At 56.6% G+C, this 27773-nt stretch overlaps 1 protein-coding gene across 5 annotated transcripts in view; it reads left to right on the top strand.

Moving 5' to 3' along the window:
- Window positions 1-27773, top strand: part of RALGDS (ral guanine nucleotide dissociation stimulator) — a 91850-nt gene that overhangs the window by 62539 nt on the left and 1538 nt on the right. For 3 of the 5 annotated variants that reach the window (XM_029062943.2, XM_029062942.2, XM_007672779.4), the window contains exons 2-17: window positions 16580-16690; window positions 17618-17811; window positions 18955-19029; window positions 19716-19909; window positions 20050-20201; window positions 20987-21202; window positions 21475-21578; window positions 21784-21868; window positions 22689-22766; window positions 23096-23182; window positions 23725-23757; window positions 24058-24179; window positions 24476-24571; window positions 24985-25186; window positions 25766-26011; window positions 27275-27389. In XM_029062943.2, the coding sequence (XP_028918776.1) occupies window positions 16580-16690; window positions 17618-17811; window positions 18955-19029; window positions 19716-19909; window positions 20050-20201; window positions 20987-21202; window positions 21475-21578; window positions 21784-21868; window positions 22689-22766; window positions 23096-23182; window positions 23725-23757; window positions 24058-24179; window positions 24476-24571; window positions 24985-25186; window positions 25766-26011; window positions 27275-27389 (2110 nt within the window). The remainder of the gene's footprint in view (window positions 1-16579; window positions 16691-17617; window positions 17812-18954; window positions 19030-19715; window positions 19910-20049; window positions 20202-20986; window positions 21203-21474; window positions 21579-21783; window positions 21869-22688; window positions 22767-23095; window positions 23183-23724; window positions 23758-24057; window positions 24180-24475; window positions 24572-24984; window positions 25187-25765; window positions 26012-27274; window positions 27390-27773) is intronic. The other 2 variants (XM_007672781.4, XM_039911780.1) reach the window with 2 other exon arrangements.

Raw genomic sequence — 27773 nt, 5'->3', positions numbered from 1 at the left:
TCATGGTCAAGAGGTTCATGTGAGCTACTAGAGGGAAAGTTAAGGATGTAGAGGAGAAAAGTTAGGAAGGCTAGATAATAATAATAATAATAATAATAATGGTATTTGTTAAGCACTTATAATGTGCCAGGCACTGTTCTAAGCACTGGGGTAGATAAAAGGTAATCGGGTTGGACACACCGTCTCAATCTCCATTTTACAGATGAGGCAGTTGAGGCCCAGTGAAGTGACTTGCCCAAGGCCACACAGCAAAGTGGCAGAGCTGGGATTAAAAGCCCATGACCTTCCGACTCCCAGGCCCACGCTCTATCCACTAGGCCATGTGGCTGGGTAGTACATCGCGAAACATTTGGGGGGCTGTCAAGATGGGCAGTCCACCCCACTGCTCCTCCAACCATCCTGCTGCCAGAGAAGCAGCGTGGGCTTGTGGAAAGAGCTCGGGCCTCGGAGTCAGAGGACCTGGGTTCAAATGTCAACACCCCCACACTTGTCTGCTGCGTGACCTTGGGCAAGTCTTTTCTGTGCCTCAGTCCCCTCATTTGTAAAATGGAGGTTTAATACCCATTGTCCCTCCTACTTAGATTGTGAGGCCCACGTGGGATCCGATTAACTTCTCTCTACCCCCAGTCCTTAGGTTCTTGGCAAATAGTAAGTACGTAACAAAAACCACTGTGGGAGTCGGATGGGGAGGGCACATGGAGCTCGGGAGGGCGGTGAAGGCTCTGCCAGCTGAGAGAATTGTGATCTAGTCGGACCACCCCGTTTCCCTGCCCAGGGGCCCGGAGAGTATCACAACTGGGGTGAGTTTGTGGGGTCCCAGCGGGACTCCTGACCACCCCCCGGACTCCGTCCTGCAGATCTGCTGCCTGCTTTGGTGATGTCACCTTAGGGATGCAAATCGTTCATTGCTCTGTGCCCCTCCCATCCCTTCCTACTCTCTCCCCCCCATTCCTCCTCTTCCTCCTTTCCCCCCCTCCAACCACCACCTCCCTCCCCTTCCCCTATTTTTCCCCCGGCTGCAGAGGCCAGTTTATCTTGGCCCACCCCGGGGCCTGCAGGTGTGGTCTGGACCAGGACCAAGGTTCCAGTCTGGGGGGGGCGGCTCTGGGACTGTCCCAAGCTAACGGAATCCCGGGAAACTGAACTTGAGACTTAAGACCCTAAGCACTGAGGTGGACACAGCGTTCCTAACCCGGCCCAGCACTGGGTCTCCCACAGTGGCAACAGGATTCATTCAGTTGTATTTATTGAGCACTTACTGTGTGCAAAGCACTCGGAAGAGTACAATGTAACAATAGACACGTTCCCTGCCCATAACGAGCTACGCGTAGGAATGTTACAGCTGCCTCCTTGGCATCCATCTTTATAGTTCTGGAGGAACCGTCTAACATCCCTAACTTCTCCCTCTGATAACCCACCATTCATGTAAAGATTAAATCTTTCCAAGCCTTCTAAAACCTCTAACTTTTCCCTCTAATAGCTCCTGAGGCTTTGAGGGGGATTGGCCAGTGGCTTTGAGTGGGATATGGATGGATTTCTGAGGGAGGTACTCTTCACCTTGAAAGCTTCTATTCTGTCAGAAGACCCTCTGGTTGGTGATGGGGTAGGGATGGGGAGAGAGACCCAGAGGCGGTATTGTCCTGGGGCCTTGTAGTAGTAATGTCGACATTCTCTTTACCTTAATCTGTGAGTGGTGAATAATTGCCTGGGAGATCACTTTGCTCTTCTCCATCCTGTTGTTTCGCGGCCTGGGAGATCACTTTGCTCTTCTCCATCCTGTTGTTTCATGGTCAGGCGGAGGGCCAGGCTCTGCAGCGACTATTAGAAGAAACCAGAGAGAGCCTGGAGATGGTCTCAGACCACGCAGGGAGGGTAAGGATCGTGGGGGCTGCGGTGACAGCAAGGACGTTTGAATGTTTTATCAGCGAGAGGCTGGCGTCTGCCCCTGAGGCTCAGGACTGGCGTCGGGATAGGCAGTGGTCTCAACGCCTCCTCAGCTCTGAACAGCAGACCGGGCTCTGAAGCATCTTGAGGGGCGCGTCCTGGGGCTGCTTATTCATTCAATCATATTTATTGAGCGCTTACTATTTGTAGAGCGCTGTTCTAAGCTCTTGGGAGAGTATGATGCAACAAATAAAAAGACACAGTGGTCAGCATGTGGTCTTGCATCCTCCTTTTAGGCCTCCTGGAGGCTTTTCTGATTGTGCGCCCCACAGGACAGGCGCTGTGTCCCACCTTTTTAAATTGTTTCTACCCCAGCGTTTAGTACAGTGTGTCAACTCATCCTCTAGACTGCAAGCTCATCGTGGGCAGGAATTGCGTCAACCAACTCGGTTACGTCGTACTCTTCCAAGCATTTAGTGTTCTGCACGCGGTCGGTGCTCAAATACGATTGGTCACGAGGCACACAGTACGCACTTAATCAATATCGGAATTATTATGTTCTGGGACTCTCTGTGGTTGGACTGATGCAATAATCAATCAGTGGTATTTATTGGGTGCTTACTGGGTGCGGAGCACAGTATTAAGCGCTTGGGAGAGAACAATGCAGCGGGATTAGCAGACACGTAGGGCTTCCTCTTTGATTCCATCAGCCCCACTCTATCGAGCTCTCAGGTGTGACTCTGGCCTCCTCCCCGGCAAGCGGTAATCAGGCAGGATGATCTGTGCTCCTGACCTCGGCTTTCCCACCCAGAATGCAGGGAGAAGGCTTGTTTGCCGCCCCTTGGGGCTCTGCGGGCAGGAAGGAACGTGGTTCGCCGTCTTCGTGCGGTTGGAGGGTTGGAAGCTTAAGGCTGGGGGAATGCTCCAAGGTATCTGGAAGGGAGCAGCGGCCGGTGATGGAGCGAGCCCTGTCCCCTGCGTCGGGGTGGGGTTTGGGGTTCACAGCCGGGCCAGTGGGGTCATTCCTCCCACCACCCTGACCAACCGGGCCCCGAGCCAGGCCCTTAGGAGAGGAGCGGGAGGCCCGTTCTGTCTGGCCTCCTCCTGGCCCCGAACAGGCGCTCTCGAGGGTGGGTGTCCTGACACTGTTTACGGCCCCTCATCTGGTTTTCGTTAGATCTGGCAGGAAATCTGGGTTTCTAGATCCCGTTGCACAGCGAGAGCCGGGACCATGCTCTTGGCAAGCGAGCCTGGAGAGGAAGAGCGATCGGGGGGAGGGGGACAAGCTCGGGTCCCTCTCTCTGCACCGCTTCCCCCAGCGGGCCAGAGGAGCTCAGCTGGACGTCTCCCCATCTCGTCTTCCCCATCTCGGTCCCCCCGTGTACCGCTTCTCTCTCTGCCTCTTGGACCCGCGAGGCTGTGTTTTGGCCGGTCTAACTACACTAGGTGCTTGGGCTCTGGGCTTGAGCGGAGGCCTGTCTTCTGCCCTTAGGGGAGCTCAAATGGGGAGTGGAGACAGGCCTATGATCGACGTAAATATGTTCGGCTCGGTGCAGTAATTGGGCTGAGGGGGAGGGGCGGGCAGGTGTGTTGGGCTATTGGGTTAAGACAGGGTGGGGTCCATGAAGGAAGGCTTCCCGAAGGAGGCAGCGCTGTAAAGAAGGGGAGAGATGTGGTTTGTATGTGGGGTGGGGGGAGAGGGGAGTTTCCATGATCAGTGCAGCAGCGCCAGGAGTCCAGCTGCCTGGGGAGAAGCGAGGAGCGGGACCGGAAGCTGAAACACAATGTCCATTTAACAGCAGGCTCCAGGGGAGGAGGGGAAGGTTTGATTCCTCCTGCCAACATCCTCTCGTGTCTCAGGGTGGATTTCCTTGCTGCTGGAGCCTGCCAGAGCCTGGCCAGACACAAAGAGCCTCTGCCCAAGGCCATCCTTGTTGATGTGTGGGGCTCACGGTCTCTTTCTTTTTTTAATCTTTCGGCTAAGTGCTTACTGTTCTAAGCGCTGGGGTAGATCCGAGTTAATTATGTTGGACTCAACTCTTTGTCCAGCGTGGGGCGTGCGATCTAAGTAGGAGGGAAAAGAGGAGAACTGAGGCACAGAGAAGTGAAGTGTCCAAGGTCACACAGCAAGCATTCGGCAGAGCCGGATTAGAACCCAGGCCCCCTGACTCTCAGGTCCGTGCTCTTTCCACTAGGCCATGCTGCTTACTTGGGGAAGCCAGGCTAGTCAGGGCTGACCCCTGGAACTAAGCAAGGACTGAACGGGATAGACCATGACCCTACCCTTCTCTACGCTCTCGCTCTCTCGCCTGCCCTCTCAGAACACTGTGTGGAGGGGACCGAGGTGGTCAGATCCCTCTGTTCCAAGTCATTTGGGAGTTGGCTTCCGAGCTACTTGCCCCTTGAACTGCAGAATGCCCCATGATGGTCCGGGCCGGGTGGGGAGAGAGTCTCCCGAGATGATTTCATCCATCCACCTGCCTCCAAGTAGAACCGCTCCAAAGCCAAAACAGACTGAAGAGTGATCTTCTGAGATTTCTCAGCCCGTCTCCATCACCTGGCCTGGGGTCTCTTGGTACTTCCAAGCAGGACATTCTGGGGTTTCATTTGGGATTCCTCTTACTGCATGTTTGTTAGTTTCCCCTAAGCCTGGGCTCTCAAAGGAGCTGGTAGCTTCTACAGCACCGGTCTTTTGTTCTCGGGGTTCCCCCGACAGCCGGGATTACCGACCGCACACAGGTACTCCGTGCGTGCGCGTGTGTTTGGAATCGGCATGAGTGCATCATGTGTTGGTATTTCCTGGACAGGTCTTGATTCCTGGCAACTGTCCAAAAAGTAGGTGCAACCCCAACCAGAGCTCCAGGGTGTGCCGGGTGCAACGAGAGCTCGGTGGGTGTTCACTATATTTATCTCTTTCCCGGGAGCCAAGATGGATGCAGGCGAATCCAACCAGCAGGGCCACCTCCCAGCTCAGGTGTCCTCTTGTCTTGTCCCCTTCCGGTGAGAGGGAGGTTTGGGAGCAGGGTGTGTTGGCACAAGGGCCCTGTTCCCGGAGGAATGTGCCCAGGCCCCCGTGGGTGTGGGCATCTACGTGGTCAGTTCCGCCCTCGTCTGCCGGCCCCGGAACTCTGACGGGCTTTTGTTCAGTGGCCGCGGGACGGGCAGCTCTGGGAGGCCCGAGGGAGCGTAGGACCCTCTTTCTCTGTCCTTGTTCTGGACCTGTTTTGTGGCTGGGAGAAGGAATGTTCTGGGTGGCCCGGGATTGGAGCCCGGGCCAGCCTGTTCCTCCTCCAGCTGGCCCGGCCTGGGGAGTCTCCGACCTAGAGTCGCTGTAGGTGGGAGTTGGGGTGGGTGGACCTTTCTGGGGAGACTGGCTTTGGGTTTGGATAGCCCTGAGCTTCATCAATCATTCGGTCGTATTTATTGAGCACTTACTGTGTGTTTGGAGGCTGGGGTTGCGCCGTGAGGCTCTTACCTGGCATTCTTGGGGCGGGGGTCTTAGCGGGGCTCGGAGAGTTAATCAGGATCGTCTTCCTCTTCCCGAGCAATCTCTCGGGAGCAAGAGCGTGTGGGGATAACCGCTCTGATCCAGGCTGATGAAGAATAATTACACTGTAAGCTCACTGTGGGCAGGGAATGTGACTGTTTATTGTTATATGGTACTCTCCTAAGCACTTAGTTTAGTGCTCTGCACACAGCGCTCAGTAGATACCATTGAATAAAGGAGTGTCTTTCACGGGGTGGAGGGGCCACAGCTTCCCTGAGGGAGCCATTTCTGCTGTCTTAACACCTTGGAAGTAGAAAGTTCTTCCTTATGTCTGACTGAACCACAACTAAAGCCCATTTCCTCTTGAAATCTTTCTGTACTTCGATGGAGGGACAATGGATCTGATTGAGCCACAGATGGGGGGAAGAGGGGGTTTGTGTTTGTGGGGCGGATGGTGGGGTATGGCAGTGGGTGGATGGGGACAGGCTAGAGAAAGGCTTTATTTCGGGGCCGTGCCCTGGTACCTCCCTTAGGGAGCAGGCTCTGAGGGATTGTGTCCTGGCACCCCTAGGTGACTTTTACAATGAGGTCTTACCTAATCTGCACTGCCAGTCCGATGGCTGTCTGCTCCTTCCCACTCCTGGGCTAGAGTTAAAGTGGAAACTCTTCCCCTCACCCCACCACCCCATTCTCCGGGGCAGCTTATCCCTTGGGAGAGACATCCCCGGTCTGTATCCCGCATCTCCCACAGCTTGGTGGGGAGGGGAAAGGTGGTTGCTAGGGAACAGGATTTGGACACAGTATCAGCTGAGCCGGGCGCACAGGGGGCCTTTCATCGCCGGCTTGGCTTTCCGGGAGGCGAGATTCCAGAAGGCTCGGGCTCCGTGCTGGAATGTGGTCGCGCGCCGGCTTGGGGGCATCGTCGGAGGGTTCGAGCCCCATCGCCCCCCGCCATAAAGGGGCGCCGAGGGGACCCGGGGGCCGGAGCGTGGGGGTCAGGGGCCAGGGTGGGGCAGGGCAGTGGGGCTTGGTCCAAGCAGGGTCTCAATCTGCTGACCTAGGGAAGGCCTTCATCCCAAAGGGACCAAACCCCTAAGCCCTTTGGGTAGCTCTCACCAACCATTCCCAGGATCTCTGCTCCCTGAGCCTCCCCAGGGCACTGAGCTTGCCTGGGACTCAGAGTTCTCAGCCCCTTGGGTTGGAGCCCCTCCCTGGCTCATCCTGAAGTTGAGCAGAGGACCCGAGGCCGGAGCGGGGGCCAGAGTATGGCCTGAGTGAGTGTAGAAGTGTTCAGAAAATGGGGCAACTCAGAATGCTCCCCGCCCCGGGGCTCACCCTACCCTTCCTCCCTGAGCGACTGCCTTGGGGCTGCCAGGCCCTGGTCCCTGAGCCGTCCCTCCTCAGCCGCCCAGAGTCTATAACGCGGAGGGAGGAAGAGGCAGCGGGAGGGCCTGAGGACCAGCTGGGCGGAACTGGGGGTGAGGATCAAAGGGCACAACATCCTTCTTTCCAACCTCGCAGTTCTGTAGGGAAACTGGTGGTGGGGACAGGATGGTATGATGAAGAGGTTTGGGGGAAGGGTTGGGGGGGCGAGGGGTTGGAAGAAAGGAGAGGGGGCAGAGGGAGCCACGGTCGACATCAGAGTGGCCCAGTGGAAAGAGCACGGGCCTGGGAGTCTGAGGACCAGAGTTCTAATCCCGGCTCTGCCACTTGTCTGCTGTGTGACCTTGAGCAAGTCACTTCTCCGGGCCTCAGTTACCCCATCTGGAAAATGGGGATTAAGACTGTGAGGGCCATGTGAGACAGGGACTGTGTCCAATCTGATCATCTTGTATCTGCTGCAGTGCTTAGTACAATGCCTGGCACATAATAAGTGCTTAACATGCCGTTTAAAAAAAACAAACCATTCCCCGGTACAGAGGATCCTGGCTCTGTTTATACTTACAGCTGTGCATCTGGACAAAGCTTCCCCTGATGCAGAGCCCAGCCCCTCCCCCACACCCTAGTCCTAACCCCTGCCCCTCATCCGCCTCAGTACCCACTGGTCTGAGTAAATCAGTAGATAGAGCACGGGCCTGGGAATCAGAAGGTCCTGGGTCCTAATCCCAGATCTGCCACTTATCTGCCGCATGTGCGACCTTGGGTAAGGCACTTCACTTCTCTGTACCTCAGTTACCTCATCTGAAAAATGGGAATTAAGACTGTGAACCCCATATGGGACATGGACTGTGTCTCACCTGATTAGGCTGTACTTACTCCAGTGCTTAAAATAGTTTGACCCATAATAAGCATTTAACACATTCCATTAAAAAAAAATAAAGCAGCCCTCTGGCCTCAAGTGGCCCCGATGTAGACATAAACCACTTCCTCCTACTGATCAGTCCTGAACTCTCCATTTCCTCAAGCACCAATACCCCCAGCTCAGCATGAAATCTAAAGCAAGTTGGGGAGAGGAGATGTTGGCTGATCCTTTTCAAGGATCCTCCTCCCCTTTCAGGAACCTGATATTTTCCTTTCCCCTCCCATCTCCCTTCGCTCAATTCCGGGACAGCTGCCGCCTGCCCCTGAAATCCAAGGAAAAAGGTCTCCCATAGCTGCAAACCCCTCTCCTCCAAACTCTCCACCCATCCACAGTCATCAGCCACTTGTCATGGCAACCTTGAGCCCCTCCGACGCCGGCTCCTTGCTCCAAGGGCATCCATCTTGGATTGACATTTTCAGTGGATTGGGGTCAGAGACGGTTCTGGCGAAGTCCTGTGGGTCCCTCATCTTGGGGAGTGACTCCTGGGCTGACAGGAGTTTTCTCTCCTCCTCCTTTCAAATATTCAGCCCTTTTTCACCCCCATTCCCTTTCGGGCTTTCCTTTTTCTCCCTTCCTTCGTTTGGTGATGCCCGACCCCTGGGTCCTGCTCCTGACCAAATGCTATCTTTGTCTCCGGCCAGTGACCCTCCCAGCTTGGAGCAATATTTGAGTTTCCCTCAGACCTCCTTCACCCCTGGAGGCCTTCCCGTGACTCCTGAAGTGGGTGACGAAAGGCAGAGGAGGAAGTTGGCTCCTCTGGGCAAGACAGTTTAGGGTCAGGACCACTTCTCTCTCCCCTTCTGGCTCTCTGCATCCTTCTCTCTTTTGACATGGAGTCTCCTCGTTCCTGAGGGGCATTAGGCTCTCTCCTTCCAGGGGATAGGGCTCTCTGGGGTCAGTGGTGGGGAGAGGGTTTAGGGACCTTCTGCCAACTCTGGAGTCAAAAGTTTCCTCCGTGGGAGGAGCGAGGCCTGGAACGACACAGTGAGCCAGCGAGCCAGCAGCTCGTGCCCTGACTGAGTCAGAAGTGGAGTACTCCTGGGAAGTGACTATGTGGGATACCGGGGATTAGCATACCAGTGTGAGGTCACCATGCCAGGCCTGCCATAATGGCATTGTGAGGTCACCCGGCCAGGCCTGCCCCTACCCCATGGCATGAGGTAGCCCAGGTGACTGGGAAGGGAGGGAGAGTGTGCGTGTGTGTGTGTGTGTGTGTGTCTGTGAGAGAGGGAGAGAGAGGTGGGGGAGGAGGTTGGGGTGGGAATTTAGTGCACCACATGTCCTCAGGTAGCATCTGTTTCCGCAGGCCATTCTGGCTTCATGGCCGCTTGGAGACTGTGACTTGGGGATCACGGGTTGAGGGGCCTTGGGTCCTCAAATTGTGTAGTGCCGGGGAGCATCGCCAACCATTGTGGAGTGAGGAAAAGCCACCCTTCTCCCGAGGCTGGGGGCAGCAGGCTGGCTCAAAGCTAGAAAGAAAGCAAGCCACCAAGCTGAGAGAACGCTTGGCGTGGCTGGGCCCTACCTGAACTGGCTCCTCTCACACGAACTCGGAGGCTAGACTGGATCATCTCCCCTCCTGTCTCATCTGTCTCACCCGACTCTGATGTCTCGGGGTTTCCTTAGGCTAGTGACTTTTCTGAGCAACCTGCTTTTTAAGACAATTTCTTTGTGCCTCAGTTACCCCATCTATAAAATGGGGATTAAAACTGTGAGCCCCACTTGGGACATTGACTGCATCCAACACGATTAGCTTGTATCACTCCCAGCACTTAGTTCAGTGCCTGCCGCATAGTAAGCGCTTAACAAATACCATTTAAAAAAAAAAAAGGATCTGGAGGATAGGGCTGAAGGGATTCCCCACTTGCTCCAAGGGAGGCAATATGGGCAAGTGGATAATACTTCAGAACAGGAAGAGGGAAGTCGTGGCTTTAAGTCCTGACTCAGCTCATTGCTTCCTGTGGCTGCTCGTGTTGGTTCTGTCTCTGTCAAATGGAAATGGACATCTGTGACCTTAGGTCACTAGCACACTGAGAAGGAAGATCTGGTGACTAAAACTAATGAGATGCTGCCCGCCTAGAGCTATTTCATTCCATCCAGTCCACAAGCTGGGAGGACAAGGCCTCTCCGTCGGATGCTCTTGGTTATTTCTTGGCACAGATCTTCTGGTCACCTCTAGTCACGGGGCTCCTATTATCACCCCGCCTTCCAGATTTTTCCTCCAGTGTCCTACAGGTGTCATAGACAGAATCGAGGGTCAGTGTCCCGGGCCTTCTCTTCCATCCTGTTAGGCAGAGGAGGGTGGGAGAGAGGATCCCGATTACCCTTCCCACCCTGGAGCCAAGCCGCTCCCCGGGCCCAGGTTGGGGACCAAAAGAAGGCTCCAACATTGCCAGGGTAGGAGAGGGGGCAGGGGGAGAAAAAGGCCAGCCCCAGGAACAAAGCTGGCCATTTAACTCCCCGCCTTTTCGCCTCTCTTCCTCTGTTGTCTGGAACAAACGGCGACAATGACAACACGGCACTGGCTGTCGAAGGCCGCCTTTCAACGGAGACGCTTCCCGCATTTTCTCCGCTTCACGGGTTTACTGGGTCATTCGCTCCCTCGCGCCCTTCCTGCCCTTGGCCCCCGCTGCAGCCCACTCCCGGCCCGCCTCCCCCACTCCAGGCCTGAGCTCGGCTCCAATTGGCCACCCGGCTCGAAGGGGCCTGGGCTGGGGATGAGTCAATCTAGCATAGTGGTGGCATTGACATCCGGTTACCCGCGGGCACTGACCCTCCGTACCAGGCGGAGCGGGGAGGCTGTACCCCCTTCACCCTGGGGAGGGGCCCAGGTCAGCAGGTCCCAAAAGGGTCAGGCCTGTTTGCTCCCCTTCGGGTCTGAGGCGGAGACCCAGGCCCATACAGTGCTCTAAACCAAGTTACTGTCTTACCCTGGGGGGCGGCTGCAGGTGAGTGGGTGGGAGGGCGAGGCTGCGTCTGGACTTTGGGGTGGAGGCTGGGGTGGTGGGAGGGGGCTAGGGGATGGAGGATCCAGGCAGGGCTGGAATCTCATGACTAAAGCGAGCTGGAGCTCGGGCCAGCTGCTGTGCCCCAAGCCAAAGCAGATGGATTATGGAAGAGACAGCTATTTAGAGAACCGACAAGGGGAGCTTGAATGGGGCTTTGGAAAAGTGAACAGAGGAACTCTGCTAGAATGCCCCCGTATTGGGCGAGTCTGCCTGTCTGGTCCCTACCAGCTGCGGAGAATACTTTCTCAGGCTCCGTGGGACTCGAGAGCCTACTTGATTCCTGCCTACTCCCCCACTGGGAAAGGGATGCTGACTGGCAGTCCTTACCTGCCCCAGCCTCCGATCGAAGTTTTGTTTTTGTTTTTTTTTTTCTCTGTGCCAGGCACTGTTCTAATCAATGGGATAGGTACAAGTTAATCAGTTTGGACACAGTCCCCGTCCCACATGGGGCTCACAGTCTTCATCCTTGTTTTCCGGATAAAGTAACAGAAGCACCGAGAAGGGAAGCGATTTGCCCAAGGTCACACAGCAGTCAAGTGGCAGTTGGTGAGCCACGAGCCACCTCCATTCACTGTCCCCTATCGGGACCTGTTTGGTGAAGCAGTAGGGCCTAGTGGAAAGAACACGGGCCTAGGAGTCGGAAGGACCCGGCTTCCAATCCCGGCGCCGCCACTTGTCTGCTGTGTGACCTTGGGCGAATCGCTTCACATCTCGGTGCCTCTGTTACTTCGCCTGGAAGATGGGGATCAAGGCTGTGAACCCCATGTGGGACAGGGACTGTGTCCTACCTGATTAGCTTGTATCTACCCCAGCGCTTAGTACAGTGTCTAGAACATAGTAAGGGCTTTAAAAAATACCATAAAAAAAAGCGGGGGAGGCCCTGTAGGCAAGTGCTCTGAGTCCCGTCTTCTAGATGGGGAGAGAGGCCCAGAAAGAGACTTCTAGGGGCAGGAGGAATTAGCCCTCAGTAAATAAACTTGCCACCGTGGGCCATTAATGGGGTGGTGGGTAGTTGGAGACCTTCCAAGATTGCTTAGCCTGGGGGAGTGTAGTCCCTTTCTATCCTTTTTCTTGTTTAATCTCGCCCCTCAAATACGCTCACCCCGTGGCTTCAGGCTTCAGCCTGCGCAGCAGAGCTGAGTCCATTGTCTGGCGGCCTTGCCCCCAGAGATTGGTGCGAGGCCCGGGGTCTGGGAGAAGCGAGGCCCGTCAGAGGCTTGAGGCTCACAGGGGCAGCACGGGCACCATCCGGGCTCCCCGAGGCTCACGGGACGTGGCAGGTCAGCATTCTCCTGACGGAGTCCTATCCTCGTGCTGTACTACGTCCCACTTCCCCCTTGTTTGGACTTTCCTCTGTGTCAGCACTTAGGAAGTGAGTTATGCTTTCAGGCCAGCTCGCTGGCAAGCGGGTAGCCTTAACCGGGGCTGGTGGAGGGGCAGACTCCCGGGTTCCGGGCAGAGCTGGGAGCCTCCGTACCCTGCCTTCCTTCCCTGCGCTCTCCCCCAGTAACCCCGATAAGCAAGCACTGTGGCATTTCCAGTCTTACTCCAGAGGGAAACAAAAAGAGCAGGGAAGAATGTGGCAGGCAGCTCTGTCTCCTGTCTGGAAGTTAAGAGGTTTAGCACTAATCCACCCCCTTCCCCCCATCCCTTTCCGCCTTCCGCCCGCACCGGCTGTGGCTATTGACTCGCTGATGGGAAGTCACAAGGCTGTAATAGAGCTTGGGGCCTCGGGGTTCTTGCTGCAGAGCCGGCCGAGAAAGGCCAGTCGATCTGTTCCTTTCAGGCTCGCTCAGTGGGCTGATGCTGGGTCTGGGGTTCAGCCTCCTCACCTCCCCTCTTTTGGACTGGGCATGGGCAGTGCCTGAGTATCCCACCCCCATCCCCGCCCTTGGCCTCCTCCCTTTCTAGATCCCCAGGCAGCCTAGCTGGGCCTGTCCAAAGCTTGAAGGAGCTGAGAAGCAGCGGGACCTAGAGAACCGACCTCAGGCTAGTCACTTAACTTGGCTGGGCCTCCGTTTCCTCCTCTGTAAAATGGGGTTCTCCCTCCCCCTTTGATTAGCTGTTCTCTTCTTGCCCCATGGCTTAGTGGATAGAACACAGGCCTGGGAGTCTGAAGGATCTGGGTTCTAATCCCAGCTCTGCTACCTGTCTGCTGTGTGACCTTGGGCAAATCACTTCACTTCTTTGGGCCTCAGTTACCTCAATCTGTAAAATGGGAATTAAGAGTGTGAGTCCCATGTGGGACAGGGACCTGATTAATTTGTATCTATCCAAGCTTAGAACAGTGCTTGACTCATAGTAAGAGCTCAACAAATACCATGTTTTTTTTTGTTTTGTTTTTCTTCAGTGGCCCTTGGGACTGACTGGCTGACCCCAGGGGTGGGAGGAAAACTCAGACCTCCATGTAGTCACAGGCTTCTAGCTGATATGAGGGAGACCCCCATCCCCTAGGCGGATCAGTGGCCAACTCCTGGGGAATCCCCTCTCTGGATGGATCCCCTGGAAATCCTAATAATAATAATTGTGATATTTGTTAAGCGTTTACTATGCGCCAGGCTCTGTACTAAGCACCGGGTTTGCTACAAGCAAATCAAGGTTGGACACAGCCCCTGTCCCATGTGGGGCTCACAGTCTCAATCCCCATCCCTATCCCATGTGGGGCTCACAGTCTCAATCCCCATCCCTATCCCATGCGGGGCTCACAGTCTCATTCCCATTTTCTAGGTGAGGTAACTGAGTCCCAGAGAAGTGAAGTGATTCGCCCAAGGCACAGAGCAAAGTGGCAGAAATGGGATTAGAACCCATGACCTTCTGACTCCCAGGCCCATACTCTATTCACTACCCCAAGCTGTGCTGGGGAGAGTACAGTGCAACACAATTAACCCACACGTTCCCTACCCGTTCATTAATTCAGTCGTATTTATTGAGCATTTGCTGCGTGGAGAGCACTTTACTAAGCACTTGGGAGAGTACAATATAACAATAAACAGACACTTTCCCTGCCCACACGAGTTTATAGTCTAGAGGGAGAGACAGACATTAATATAAATAAATGAATACGGGGAACAGGGTGGGGGCTGCCGTGGGGCAGGGCTCTGCAGGGCTTGATGCTGTAATGGCCCCCTCTCCTAATGGAGCTGCCCAGCCCTCCTAGTTGGGAGGTCGTTGGCGAGATGGCCTGGGAGAAGGTCAGGTCGGGCAGAGCAGCTGGGGCACAGAGGGAAAAACAGTTAGGTTGGGGGCTTCCACTTCCAGGAGCTCGGTCACTCCAAGTGTCTGTCAGCTGCCACTAAGGCTGGTGGGGTCCTCCCCCCACACCCCAATAACCCTGGCAGGAGTCCCCGACCTCCCCAGCGGAAGCCTGCCTCGCTTCGGAGACTGTTCTCTTTCCCCTGACTCAGAGTCGCTGGATTTTCCCCCTAGGATGTGGGGAGAGAGGAGGGGACAGAAAGGGAGAAAAGAAACCAGTCAGCCTCTTCTTTCGATTCGTGGGGAATTTCCCCTTCCTGAGTGCTGAACCATGGCCAGAGATGGGGGTGGTGGTGCCGGGAGGAAGAGATGGTTATATACACACACGTACATGTTGAGGGGTGTGTGTGTGTTTGTGCGTGTGTATAGGTGTATACACACCTATGTCTAAGCGCTGGGGGACGCGTCTCCGGTCCCTCCCTCGGCTGAGGGGTCCAGGTCGGGTCCCAGGCGCCGGGGTGGCGTTCCGCGGACCCGGCCTCCACCTGTCGTGTGTCCCTGCTGCCGAGGCGGGTGGCGATTTTTAGAGGGTCTCTAAAAGAGACCCTCTGAAAGAGAGGGTTGCAAGATCAGACCCCAGTTTGCGCACGACCAGGGGATGAACCCAGATCCTAGAGAAAATAGGTCTGAACCCAAGTTCTGTGCTATTCTCCACACATCTAGTAGCCCCACAGCAATTATGAACACATCCTTATACTCTGCTGCCTCCACACATCTGTGATTTATTTTAGTGTCTGTCTCCCCCTCTAGACTGTAAGGTCTTTGTGGGCAGGGAATGTGTCTACCACCTCTGTTGTATTCTTCCAAGCACCTAGTACAGTGCTCTACATACAGAAAGCACTCAACCAATACCACTGGTCGATGAGGATTCCCCCAGGCTGAGGAGGCAACATCTCCTAGAAGCAAGGTCGTGGGGGTGAACCCAGGCACCTGGGTCCGCCACCTCATCTCCAGCTGGGATCTCCAGAAAGAGGGAATCGAGGGGCGTGGAAGACTTAAGCCAGATTCCCATCACTGCCAGGGTGTGGGACCCCACCCCGGGTATCCCAGGTGCTGTTCTGGAGCGATCCAGCCAGAGGAGACCTCTCGGGGGTCAAGCCCTTGCGCTTCCTGAGCTCACAAACACTTTTCCTCTATGCAACTTTCCATTAGCAGCTGGCTCTTGCAACCGTTCCCTCCTGACCCAGCCCAGACCCGGTTGTTTTCCCTGCAGGCCGGGGATGGTGACGGAAGGGAGGATGTTTAACTCTAGCTAGGCTGGGTTTTCCTTTCCTCCCCGCGGCCTCCGGCCCCGAGGCCCTGGCCATCAGGGTGTCCGTTCCCCGGGGAGGGAACTCCCCGGCCTTGCTCAAGGGAACACGAGAGCATGAATGAGCCGGGCCAGAGTTGGAATCAGGAAGGAAGCTAGTCGCGGATGTGGCTCCACTCGGGCGTCCCCCCCACCCCGGGCACGTGCAGCGCGTGAGAGCCCAGGATTGCCTGTTTTCCCCCTGCTCCTCCGGGTCCCTTTCAGAGAGCTGGTCTTCTGTGACTTGAGGGGTCCGGGGGAGCATCATGATGATGGGGCCTGCTGTTGAGATCGAGGATGACCGAGGGGAAGCCCGACCGAGAGTTTTCTCGAGTTGGACAGGAGCAGTCCAGAGCAAAGGGGAGGGCGGGGGGAGGAGGACGCATGCCTTTGAATCGGGTATTAAATATCCGGCTCTTGAGAAGCTTCCACTTCTGAGTCAGCAACTTGGGCTCTTGTTGTGATAAGACTGCAGGGCCGTTCGCCCTCCCCGGCTCCCTGGGGGAGGCCGAGCCCCAGCCGATTGTCCACAGGGCCGGCCGTGGAGCCGCGCCGCCTCTACCCCCTTGTGGGGGACGGCCAGAAGCTGGCTCGACCCGCTCCCCCAAACAAGTGAGGCCCTCAGATGCCTCGTTGCTTTCAACCAGAGTTCTGCCCCCTCTTCCCTTCCTCCCACCTCTCTGTCTCCAAACTTTCCTTTTGGGAAAGGCTCCTGGGCCCTCTGGGGTTGAATGGAGCAGACCGCATCCCTTTTCCCTGCGAGAGAGGATGAGTTGGTCACCCCTGGATGTGGCATTCATTCAGTCGTATTTATTGAGCGCTTACTGTTTGTAGAGCACTGTACTGAGCGCTTGGAAAGTACAGTTCGGCACAGATGGAGACAATCCCTGTCCGACAACGGGCTCACGGTCTAGAAGGGGGCGACAGACAACGAACGAAACAAGTAGACAGGCATCAATAGCATCAAAATAGAATTGTAGATATACACAATATATATCCCATGCCTCTGCTGCCCAGCACAGGTGAGTTTGGACTTGTAGCAGATTGCTTTCCACTCACTAGCCACTGCCCAAGCTAGGAATAGAGTGGATATGCCTCTGCTTGACTCTCCTTCCTGTAGCCGAAGCTGGAAACTCTCCAGCCGCCATCCCGAGAGGGAGTCCCATTGGTGATGTTTCTGGGGCTCCAGCAGCAGCCCCAGTGGTGGGTCCTGATGGGGAGGTGCCTGATGAAAGAGCACCTACCGGCCCATCCTCTTCGAGTGGTGCCCGCCATCTTCCTAGCCGGGGGCTGGGGCTGCCCCATGGCCCAAGCGGCCCCATCCCTGACCAGTGGGACTGGGGGGGTGTCCTTTACAGAGCTCCACGCAGGAGATCGGGGAAGAGCTGGAGGATGGGGCCATCTACAGCATCTCGCTCCGCAAGCTGCAGCTCCACCACACGGCCAACAAGGGACAGCGGTGGCTGGGGGTAAGCGGGGGTGGCCGGGCTGGGCTACCCGGTGGGAGGAGGGAGTCTGGCCGGGAGTTTATTTGTTTTATGGTATTTAAGTGCTTACCGCGCATCAAACACTGATCTAAGTGCTTATGTAGGTACAAGTTAACTAGGTTGGACACAATCCCTGGCCCACGTGGTGCTCACAGTCTAAGAGGGAGAACAGATATTTAATCCCCATTTTACAGTTGAGGAACTGGAGGCACGGAGAAGTTAAATGACTTGCCCAAGATCACGCAGCTTGGAACTGACAGAGCGAGGATTAGAACTCGGGTCCACTAGTCCCCTAGCCTTTCCCCCCAGCCCCGCCAGGTTTCCCCGCTGCTTCTGGATCTCTTAAATATCCCCTGGTCCCTGCCCAGCCCGTTCAACCTTCTGACCGTACCTCCACGGTGATACGGCTTGAGAGGGGAGGTGGAAGACTGGCTCGTGTGTCGGTCTGGAAACTGCCTGCCGGCTCCAAGCAGATCGAACGTGCCCTTCAGCTGGGGCGGGCAGAGGAGAGGTGGGTAGGGAGGCCGGGGACGTGGAGAGATTTCTCCAGGGCAAGAAGGAAGGTGAGATCTCTGTTGTTTCCCAGTCCAGCTGGGTTTTCTTGCTCCCTGCTAAGGAGAGGGGATGTGGCCACATCTGAGGGTTCTCTGACCTCATAGCAGCTGAGGAAGAGCCAGCCGGGTCTCCCCCCTTGCCCCGTTAAGGAGGGAGGCGTGTCAGCCCGGCCCAGCCCCGCTCTTCGCCTGAGGAACTCCAGCCCGGGCTTCGAGGAGCCGGAGGGGCCTGGAGATTCCTGACGCTTTGACAGCTGATCGGTGGGGGGTTGGGGCTCCCCGCTTCTTCCCGAGAAAGAGGCGGGAGAAGAGCCGGGGGGGAAGGCAGAGTGAGACCCCAACCTTCGCCTCTCAGTTCGAGAACGAGTCCGCGCTGAACCTGTACGAGACCTGCAAGGTGCGGACCATCAAGGCTGGGACGCTGGAGAAGCTGGTGGAGTATTTGGTGTCGGCCTTCAAGGGCAATGACTCGACCTACGTCACCGTCTTCCTGTGCACCTACCGTGCCTTTGCCACCACCAAGCAAGTCCTGGATCTGCTGCTCAACAGGTGACCCCCTCCCCACCCCCTCACATAGGCACACGTGCTTCCACTCCCTACCATCCCCCTCGCCTCTAAGCACCCCACTGCAACACCGACCCATAGGATCACTCCTGCTTCTCCACCCTTCTGGGGCCCCTCAGGCCACCGAGACCTCAACCCTCAACAGGCAACTGGCACTGGTGTAGGCAGAGATGCAGGGAGTGGCTGCTGGGACGAGAAGTTCTGTAACCCCCAGGAACAGCTACACAGTCCCAGCAACCGTGTGTATGTGTGTGTGTCTTTCTCTCCTTCCCTCCCTCTGGGAAATGGGCTTAGACCCAGTTGGGTGTCTGGCTATATGCAGATCTGACACTCCCAAGGACAATCTCAGGGCCCAGGATTGCGCATCCACAAGCGGGAAGGTGTTTGTGTGTTTAACGTGTGTGTGTGTGTGTGTGTGTATTTAAGTGCTTAGTATGTGCCAGGCACTGTTTTAAGTGCTGGAGTAGATGCAAAATAATCACATTGGACACAGTCGCTGTCCCACATAGGGCTCACAGTCTTAATCCCCATTTTACAGATGAGGGAATTGAGGCTCAGAGAAGTTAAGAGACTTTCCCAAGATCACACAACGGACAAGTGGTGGAGCTGGGATTAGTATCCAGGTCCTTCTGACTCCCAGGATGGTGCTCTCTCCACTAAGCCATACTGCTTCTTATAGGCACTGCAGGGCTCGGGGGGGGGGGGGGTGGATACTCTCTGTTGTGGGTGACCCAGAAAGGGCGCTTTCTTGTGGGTGTCCTCAGCGGGTGCCGTCCCTCATGGGTGCCCCTGGGTGGGTGCTTTCTTTCTCATGGGTGCCCTGGAGAGAGCTTCAGGAGAGGAGAGCTTGTTGGGTCATTTGAGGAAGAGGCTAAAGAGAGGATCTTCAGCCACAGGGGAGCATCCCATTCAGGTGTCCTCACTCAGAGAGGGAATCTCAACCTTGCACCTGGACTGAGGTTGTGTGAGCTCCCGTGCCGTGCCCACCCCAGGGGGTGAGACCACCCCCCGACCCCAGTCTCCGGCAGCCAGATCAGGCCTGCTCGTCGGAGATCGGGGGTCAGGTTGCAGGAAGACTGCACCGAGCCGTATTCCGAGACCCTTACCCGCTTGCCGCTGCCCTCCTAGGTACGGCCGCCTCCACGCCCAGGCCAACGGGGACCACGGCCGGCATGGCTCGGATGACCGGCTGGAGCTGAAGAAGTGAGTGGCCCCGAAGCGGGGAGTTGTCTTTGACCGTGGGGTTGGTAGCTCGTGGCCCCGTCCTCCTTGGTGGCCCTGGCTTGAGCTTCTGGGGGGGGATGGGGACCTCCAGACCTGGGTGGGGCCAGATAGGTCAATCTTATGCAGAGCACTTGGCAGAGTACGATGTAACAGTCACATTCCCTGCCTGTAATGAGTTTACCGTCTGTGACTCACCCTCCTCCCTCCGCCATCTGGCCAGACTGAGCCGGGGGGGGCAGCGAACTTGGGAACTTATTCTCCCTGGAATTCCCAGGGGATGCTATACGGGAGGAAGATGGATTTTTCACCCTCCTCCCAGAGGCAGTGAGCTAAATAGGCAGGGAATGGGCCTGTTTATTGTTATATTGTACTCTCTCAAGCACTTAGTACAGTGCTCCGCGCAGAGTAGGCACTCAGTAAATGCAACTGAATAAATACGACAGAATAAGTTCCAGATACATAGGATCCAGGATTCAGGAACGGAGGGCTGCGGAGCTCAATTTGACCGCACTGGGAGTCTGTCTGCAAGGACCAGTGGGCAGCTGGCTTTTCCCTGTCGGGGTGGAGAAAGAGTTTCTCCCCTAGCGGAGCCGTTGCCCGGCTCAGAATCGTCAGAGTAGCTAGGGCTGTCAAGGCCGACCCTGCAGCTTCCACTCCCTCCTCAGCACCGTCTCCTCCATCCTGGGCGCCTGGCTGGACCAGTACTCGGAGGATTTCCGCCAGCCGCCAGACTTCTCCTGCCTCAAGCAGCTGGTCACCTACGTCCGCCACAACATCGCCGGCTCCGACCTGGAGCGCCGGGCACGTCTCCTGCTGGCCCAGTTCCAGCGGCAGGAGCACAGCGCAGCTGAGCCGGAAGGTGAGGGGACCGGGGGGACGTGTCCTGCGGCGGCGGGGGCTGCGCCATCTCGGTGGAGGCTTGAGAAACGGGGCCTGGGGACGTGGCCCCTTCGGGACCCGCGGTCCTGACCCCTGGGCCCCCCTCCTTGCTACCCCCAGCGGCAGCGGTGGAGGCAGAGGCGGTGGAGCCTGTGGAGGCCGTGAGCTGTCCCTTCCAGGCGGCTGAGGAGAACGGTCTGGGAGAGGGAAAGCCAGACTTCCTGGCCTTCTCCCCGGAGACGGTGGCGGAGCAGTTCACTCTGATGGATGCGGTGAGTAGCGGGGCCTGGTTTCTCTCCCCTCCCGGAGCCCCCACAGCCTCAAGAGACCATCGACTTCCTGCCTGCCTGCATTCAGGCAGCAGGAAGGCAACAGTAACACCTTATGGGGGCCGGCTGTCCCAGGCCTTGGATGGACTCTTGGCCTTTCCCTCACCCCATCCCCGAGGAGCAGATAACGGGCGGGCGGGCCAGGAGGAGGGAGGACTGAATAACGGGTCTTCTGACAGTGGGGCGGAGATGAGGGAGTAAATCCTGGAGCTGGCTCCCGAGGGAGACAGTGGAGTCTCCAGCACCAACCAATCAATCGTATTTATTGAGTGCTTACTGTCCGCGGAGCGCTGTACTAAGTCCTTGGGAGAGTCCAACACAACAATATAACAGACACATTCCTTCCTCACAATCCTCTAGACTGTAAACTCGTGCGCTAGACCGTAAGCTCGTTGTGGCCAGGGAATGTGCCTGATTATTATTGTATTCTTCCAAGCGCTTAGTACAGTGCTCTGCACGCGGTAAGCACTCAGTAAATATGATGGAACGAATGAATGAGCTTACAGTCTAGAGGAGGAGACAGACGTTAATATAAATAAATTACGGAGATGTATATATGTGCTGTGGTGGGCGATCCCCGGAGATCCTCAGGATAGACTAAGCGTCCTGCACGAGCTAGACGTTTGCATGCCTGGGCACGGTGTGTGTGTGGAGGGGCCGAGCCAGATGATCTTTCTGGCCCTGTGATTGATATTTTTTTTTCCCCCCCTCCATCTCTCCATCTGCAGGAGTTATTTAAGAAGGTGGTGCCCTACCACTGCCTGGGCTGTATCTGGTCCCAGAGGGATAAGAAGGGCAAGGAGCACCTGGCACCTACCATCCGGGCCACCGTCTCCCAGTTCAACTGTGTCACCAACTGTGTGATCGCCACCTGCCTGGGGGACCGGTCCCTGAAGGCCCAGCAGAGGGCCAAGGTGGTGGAGCGCTGGATCGAGGTGGCCCGGGTATGACCAGAGCCCACCCTGAGCACCCTCCAGGACCCCAAGCTGAGCGAGGGGGGCGGGAGGGATCGACCGTCGGGGCCGCTTGGGGCTGTGGGCTACGGCCGCCCCTGCCCCCGCCTTCCTTCGCCATTGCCATGGGAACTGCTTTGGCTCCCCTCCCGCGGGAACTTAGGGGGTCAAGGGGCATTCCCGTCTCCATGGAGACCACCTTATCTGCCTCCGGGGGCCCCCTGAGCCAGCCATCATGCCGCCTCGTCCTTCCTCCTCCCCAGGAGTGCAGGATCCTCAAGAACTTCTCCTCCCTGCGAGCCATCCTCTCAGCCCTGCAGTGCAACGCCGTCCACCGGCTGAAGAAGACCTGGGACGAGGTGACCCGGTAGGTGGACACGCTATGCCATGGGAAGGTGGATCTCTCCCAGCCGCCCGGCGGCAAGGTCTCTTGGAATTGGGCGACGCCTCTCGCAGAAGCATTCTGGGGCATCTCCTGGAGGAAGAGATTGATCCGGGGGGGGTGGGGCAGCCTGGCTTTCCCTTCCTTCCAGAGCCTCTGAGCCCCTCTCCTTTCTCCCCGTCCCTCACAGGGAGAGCTTCCGCATCTTCCACGAGCTGTCGGAGATCTTTTCGGATGAGAACAACCACTCCCTCAGCCGGGAACTTCTCATCAAGGTGGGAGGCTGAGGGGGAGGCATCTTCGGCCCTCCACCGAGGTCCCACCCAGGAATCGAGGGTTGGAGGGGAAAGAAGCTATTATCTCTGGGTAGCCCCCAAACCCTGGTCCAGAGCTCTCTCCTCTTCCTCCTCTTTTTTTTAATGGTATTTAAGTGCTTACTTTGAGCACTGTACTAAGAGCGGTATGGTGGTAATACTAATGGTGATGATTTACTATGTGCCATTATTGTTCTAAGCGCTGGGGGAGATACAAGGTAATCAGGTTGTCCCATGAGGGGATCACAGTCTTAATCCCCATTTTACAGATGAGGTGACTGAGTCACAGAGAAGTTAAAGTGACTTACCCATGGTTACGGTAGACAAGTGGCAGAGCTGGCATTAGAACCCCGCGTCCTTTTGACGCTCAGGCCCGGGCTGTAATTATTAGACCACGCTGCTCCTCCCCTCTAGGTAGGCCAGGGCCCTCTGGCAGGACAGTCAGGGTTAGCTGCCTGGGTTCCTTCTCTTTGGGAGTGGGAACAGCCGAAGACCTGGCTTTTAGGTCTTGGCTAGGGAATGTCATTCATTCATTCAATCCAGGGCTCAATACGGTGCCTGGCACGTAGTAAAAGCTTAACAAATACCATAAATTATTATTCAATTGAATTTATTGAGTGCTTACTGTATGCAAAGCACTGTACTGAGAGCTTGGGAGAGTATCATATCACAATAGATACATTCCCAGTTGAGTAAAGGGAATGCCCCCAAGGGAGGGGTTTGCTCTGGCTTCTGCCCATAGGGCCCTCCTGATCCCTCTCCCGTGTTCCTCTGGTGCCAGGAGGGGACTTCAAAATTTGCCACCTTGGAAATCAACCCCAAGAGAGCTCAGAAGAGGCAGCAGCAGCAGCGGGAGATGGTGAGCTGCCAAGCGGTGCCCTCTTTGCTCTTGGAGCTCCTTGCTGGGGGAAGGGGGGGCAGAGCGCAGAAGGGGGTTGGGGCTGGGCCCGTGTCGGCAGGGACCCTGAGAAAGGTTGCTGAGTGTTGGGGCCCAACAGAGCTCTCCAGCTGACCCCAACAGGTGCTGCCCCTGGTTTGGGGGTCCTCGCCATCTGGCTCCCAGTGGGACCTCAGGAATCTGGTTGCTGGGGTCCGGGATGGATTCTGGATCCTGCATCGATGTGGCGGGAGGGAGGGGTGAGAGGCCTTGGGGACCCGTGCCCACTTCTCCCCTTCCCGATGGCACAGGGTGTAATGCAGGGCACCATCCCCTACCTGGGCACCTTCCTCACGGACCTGGTGATGCTGGACACAGCCATGAAGGACTACCTGGATGTGAGTGACCCTGCCAGAGACCAAGACCTGGGGGAGGGAGGACTGGGCTGGACTGCTTGTAGGAGCAGCCATCCGGATTTCGGTGGGTATCCGAGCCAAGTGTGGGTGAAAGATGGGGGCCTGACGGAGCAGAATCTGTCAGTGGTATTTATTGAGCGCTTACTGTGTGTAGAAGCACTGTACGTACCAAGCGCTTGGGAATGTACAATACAGCAGAGTTGGTAGATGTAATCCCTATCCACAATTTAGGGTGGGAGTCTAGAGAAAACTCCCAGAATCGGCCCAAGGGGAGAGCAGACTGGCTCCAGAGGTTGGGGCTCTGTCAGCTCAGCAGCCACAGTGCCCTCAGCAAGGTTTTAGTCTCCTTCCGGAGGGGAGGAATCTTTTTTAACCCCTTATTGCGGCCGCTGCCCAAATAACGTAGTCGTGTGCCGTGCCCTAGTGGCATATGCCCCATTACAGGGAAGGATTCTCTCAGGGGACAGTGGGCAAAGGGTGGGAAAGAGACCCAGTTCCAACTACATCCGTATTCTGCCTTCCAGGGTGGCCTGATCAACTTCGAAAAGAGGAGAAAGGTGAGGGGGTGTTGACTCTCCTGAGGGAAGAAAGGGGTTGAGTGGCCAGTCCTTCCTGAGGGCGGGAGCCCAGAGGAGTGGATCCTGTGTGGGACACGTCCCCACCCCTGCCCGTGTCTCTATCCCCATCCTCATCCCTATTCTGTTCACCCCCACCCTCCGCCCCGAGGTTCCTATCCCCGCAGCCCTCAACGAGGTGTCTAAGAGCAGAGACCCTCCGGGCTCGCGGAAAGGAGCCCAGTGAGGCGGACCTCCCCACGTACTCCCACCCCCCGCTTCATCTTCCTTGTTTCCTCACAGGAGTTTGAGGTGATCGCACAGATCAAATTACTCCAGTCAGCCTGCAACAACTACAGCTTCACACCGGCTGAGCTCTTCGGGGACTGGTTCCGGGGTGTGGAGAAGCTCAGCGAGGCTGAGAGGTGAGGTCCCCCAAGTGTTGAGGAAAGTGGGATCCCCCGGGAAGTGAGAGACGTGGCACTCCCCCGGGCCCTTGAAGCTGCTGCCCGGCCCCTCACCTCACCCCAGGGAGGGCATTGCACTGTGGCTTCCGTGTTCTGCCCTGTGCTCCTCTTGGTGGTGCCAGACGGGTTTGGGCCAGGACTCCGGGGCCTCAGAAGGGGTTGAAGCTTCCAGCATTGATCTGGTAATCCCTGAGTCAGTCCCCCTTCGCGAAGGCCCCGGGACGTTACTCACGCGTACCTCTCCCGTCCCCCAGCTACAGCCTGTCCTGTGAGCTGGAACCCCTGTCAGAATCGGCCAGCAACACCCTGAAGGCCAAGAAAAACACTGGAATCATCAAACGCTGGAGCGAGTGAGTGCCTGTGGCCTGCCCGGGGCGCAGCTGGCATGCGGTTGGAAGGAAGTGGGAGCTGGCATGACGCAAGCTTCCCCATCAGGGTGGGCTTGGGCTCTCCAGGGTCACTGGTGGGGCCGGGGGCTGGGCTCTGAGGACCTGTGCTAAGGCTGCCCTGCTCCAACCCTGAGGATGTGAGGCCTTTAGAGGAGGGGCTCGCCCAGACGGATTTAGGGCCAAACCAATATAGTCAATGGGAACATCCCCTCTCTATCCAAGGTCTCTTCCCTGGGGAGACAGGGATGAGGAATCTCCTTTCGGTCTCCTGCTCGTCCATCCGGGCCCCAGCGCTAAAGCGGACCGTGTTGGCCCGGGGGGGCCGGACTGGGCTGGGGGCCTCCACCCGCGGCTGACCTCTGTGTCCGCTCCAGCCGGCAGGCCCCCAGTGCCGAGCCCAGCGCCAGCGGCAGCTCCCACTCGAAGTCGTTCGACCAGCTCAAGTGCGGGCCCTACCTGTGCAGCGGGGACGCCGCCGACTCCCTCAGCGTCACTTCGGCCGGTTCGTCCAGCTCCGACGTGGAGGAGATCAACATCACCTTCGTCCCCGAGTCGCCTGACTGCCAGGAAAAGAAGGTCCGTGTCGGCCTCCCCGCGAGGCGGCGGGATCGGGGAGGGGGCCCGGGGGGCAGCCTCCCCTCTCACACTCAGTCCCAGGCTCACCTCACCTCAGGCTTGGGATCCTCCTTTCTTTCCCATACCTGGAGTGCTCAGTCTCTAGATGGGAGCCCCGAAAAGTGCTCTGCCTAAGAGGGGTGGTGCAGGAAGAGGTGCTTGGAGAGGTGGGGTTGGGTGCTGGGGGGAAGAACGGAATGAAATGACCACTTTGAGAGTATAAAGGTTGAGCTAGAATTGCCCAGACTGGCCCGGAGCTTAGCAAATCCAGGCAAATGAAGCAGGAAGGACAGGAGGGAAGTGGGAAATGGCTTAGCACTTGCCAAGACCTTCCCAGGTGTCAGTCCGACGTTCTTCGGGAGATGAAGGTTGGCATTGTCTCAGCCGGGGGCTGCACACCGCTCTCCGGTCTCCGTCCTGCCCCCACCTCCCGCCCCTACCCCAGGATAGACGCCGACCAAGGCAGCCGCTCGGGGGTTCCCTCCGTAACGTGTGTGTCTCCCTCCCCACGACCCCCTCCAACCCTCCCGCACCCTCCAGTTCTGGGAGTCGACGTCCCTGTCGTCCCTGGACACGTCGGGCATTGGCTCTGGCTCCAGCAGTGCCTCGTCCTCCTCCGTTTCCTCCACGCCGGTGGCCGCCTCCCGCACCCACAAGCGCTCTGTCTCGGGCGTCTCCAGCTACTCCTCCCTCTCCCTCCCCCTATACAACCAGCAGATTGACGACTGCTGCATCATCCGCGTCAGCCTGGCCGTGGACAATGGCAACATGTACAAGAGCATCCTGGTGAGCGGCCGGGGGTAGAGGGAGTACGGGGTGGGGCCTCCTGTGGGACGGAGCAGGGTGAAACACTCCTTCAGAGAATCTGGAGGCCAGCAGGCTCTTGAAGTAGCATGGCATGGTGAATAGAGCGTGAACCTGGAAGTCAGGAGGTCATGGGTTCTGATCCCAGCTCTGCCACTTAGCTGTGTGACCTTAGGCAAGTCACTTCACTTCTCTGGGCCTCACATACCTCATCTGTAAAATAAGGATTGAGACTGTGAGCCCCACGTGGGCTGGGGACTGCGTCCAACCCGATTTGCTTGTATCCACTCCAGCACTTAGTACAGTGCCTGGCACGTGGTAAGTGCTTAAGAAATGCCGTTATTATTATTATTGTTATGATTCGTGAGATCCAAGTGCATCTGGACCTGTATCCTTTGGGAACTTGGTATTCACCCCACCCTCAACCCCTCAGGACTTACGTACGTATCCGTAGAAGTAGTACGTAGCAGTACTGTGTCCTAGTGGAAAGAGCGTGGAGTCAGAGGTCCTGGGTTCTAATCCTGCCTCTGCAGCTTGTCTGCTGTATGACCTTGGGCAAGTCTCTGGGCCTCAATTTCCTCATCTGCAAAATGGGGATGCAATACCTGTTCCCCCTCCTACTTTGACCGTGAGCCCCATGAGGGACCTGATTATCTTGAATCTACCCCAGTGCTTAATACAGTGGTTGGCACATAAAAATACCATTATTATTATTAAATCCATACTTATATTAATGTGTGTCTTGCACAGTGCTCAATAAATACAGTTGAATGAACTCCATTCAATAGTATTTATTGAGCGCTTACTATGTGCAGAACACTTTACTAAGCGCTTGGAATGTACAAATCGGCAACAGATAGAGACGGTCCCTGCCCTTTGACGGGCTTACGGTCTAAATGGGGGAGACAGGCAGACAAGAACAATGGCAATAAATAGTAAGCTCCTTGTGGGCAGAGAACGGGTCTACCAATTCCCTTGTATCGTTCTCTCCCAAGCACCTAGTCCAGTGCTCTGCACACTATAAGCGCTCAACAAATACCACTGATGGTTTGAGAGGGACTGGGCTGCAGCAACAGGGATTTAGGTTTGCTTGGAGAAAGAACATCCCACCAAAGAATATGGGAAAGCTCCAGCTTTGAAGGACTGTAGTAGGGACATTGCAGTCCTGGAGGCAGGAGCATGGAATAAATGGTCATGGGGGACGTGGATGGAGGAAAGCGTGACTCTTAGGCGATGATCTTTCAGGTGACCAGCCAGGACAAGACCCCAGTGGTGATCCGGAAGGCCATGGCCAAACACAACCTGGACGGGGACCAGCCGGAGGACTACGAGCTGGTGCAGATCATCTCCGAGGAGAGAGGTATGTGTCTGAGGTGGCTCGGGCCTGGTGGGGAGAGCGACACCCGCTTCCCAATAGCCTCTGCTGCTCCTGTCCCCTGTCCGTCTCACCGAGGGGCCAGTGGAGCACATTCTGACCCCTTGGAGAGTCGTTCAACCGAATCCCTTCCCTAGTGAATATCTAGGCGGAGAAGGACTTTCCCAAATTTCCAGGAGTCCTAGGCCCCCAGAACCATGACCTGGACCACCATCGGTTATATTGCTTAGCAGTTAGTCTAGGGCTCTACACACGGTAGGCGCTTAATAAATACGATTGACTGGCTTAGAGTTCCAAGTCTCAGCCCCCTAGAATCTGCTTCCTGTAGGCCCACACCCTCTTCTCCTCCAGGAGATGCACTGAGGCCAT

The sequence above is a fragment of the Ornithorhynchus anatinus genome, chromosome 4, assembly GCF_004115215.2.
Source record: "Ornithorhynchus anatinus isolate Pmale09 chromosome 4, mOrnAna1.pri.v4, whole genome shotgun sequence".
In the NCBI taxonomy this organism is placed as follows: Eukaryota; Metazoa; Chordata; class Mammalia; order Monotremata; family Ornithorhynchidae; genus Ornithorhynchus; species Ornithorhynchus anatinus.
The sequence above is the reverse complement of the archived record's forward strand: the minus strand, read 5'-3'. Positions and strand labels throughout refer to the sequence as shown.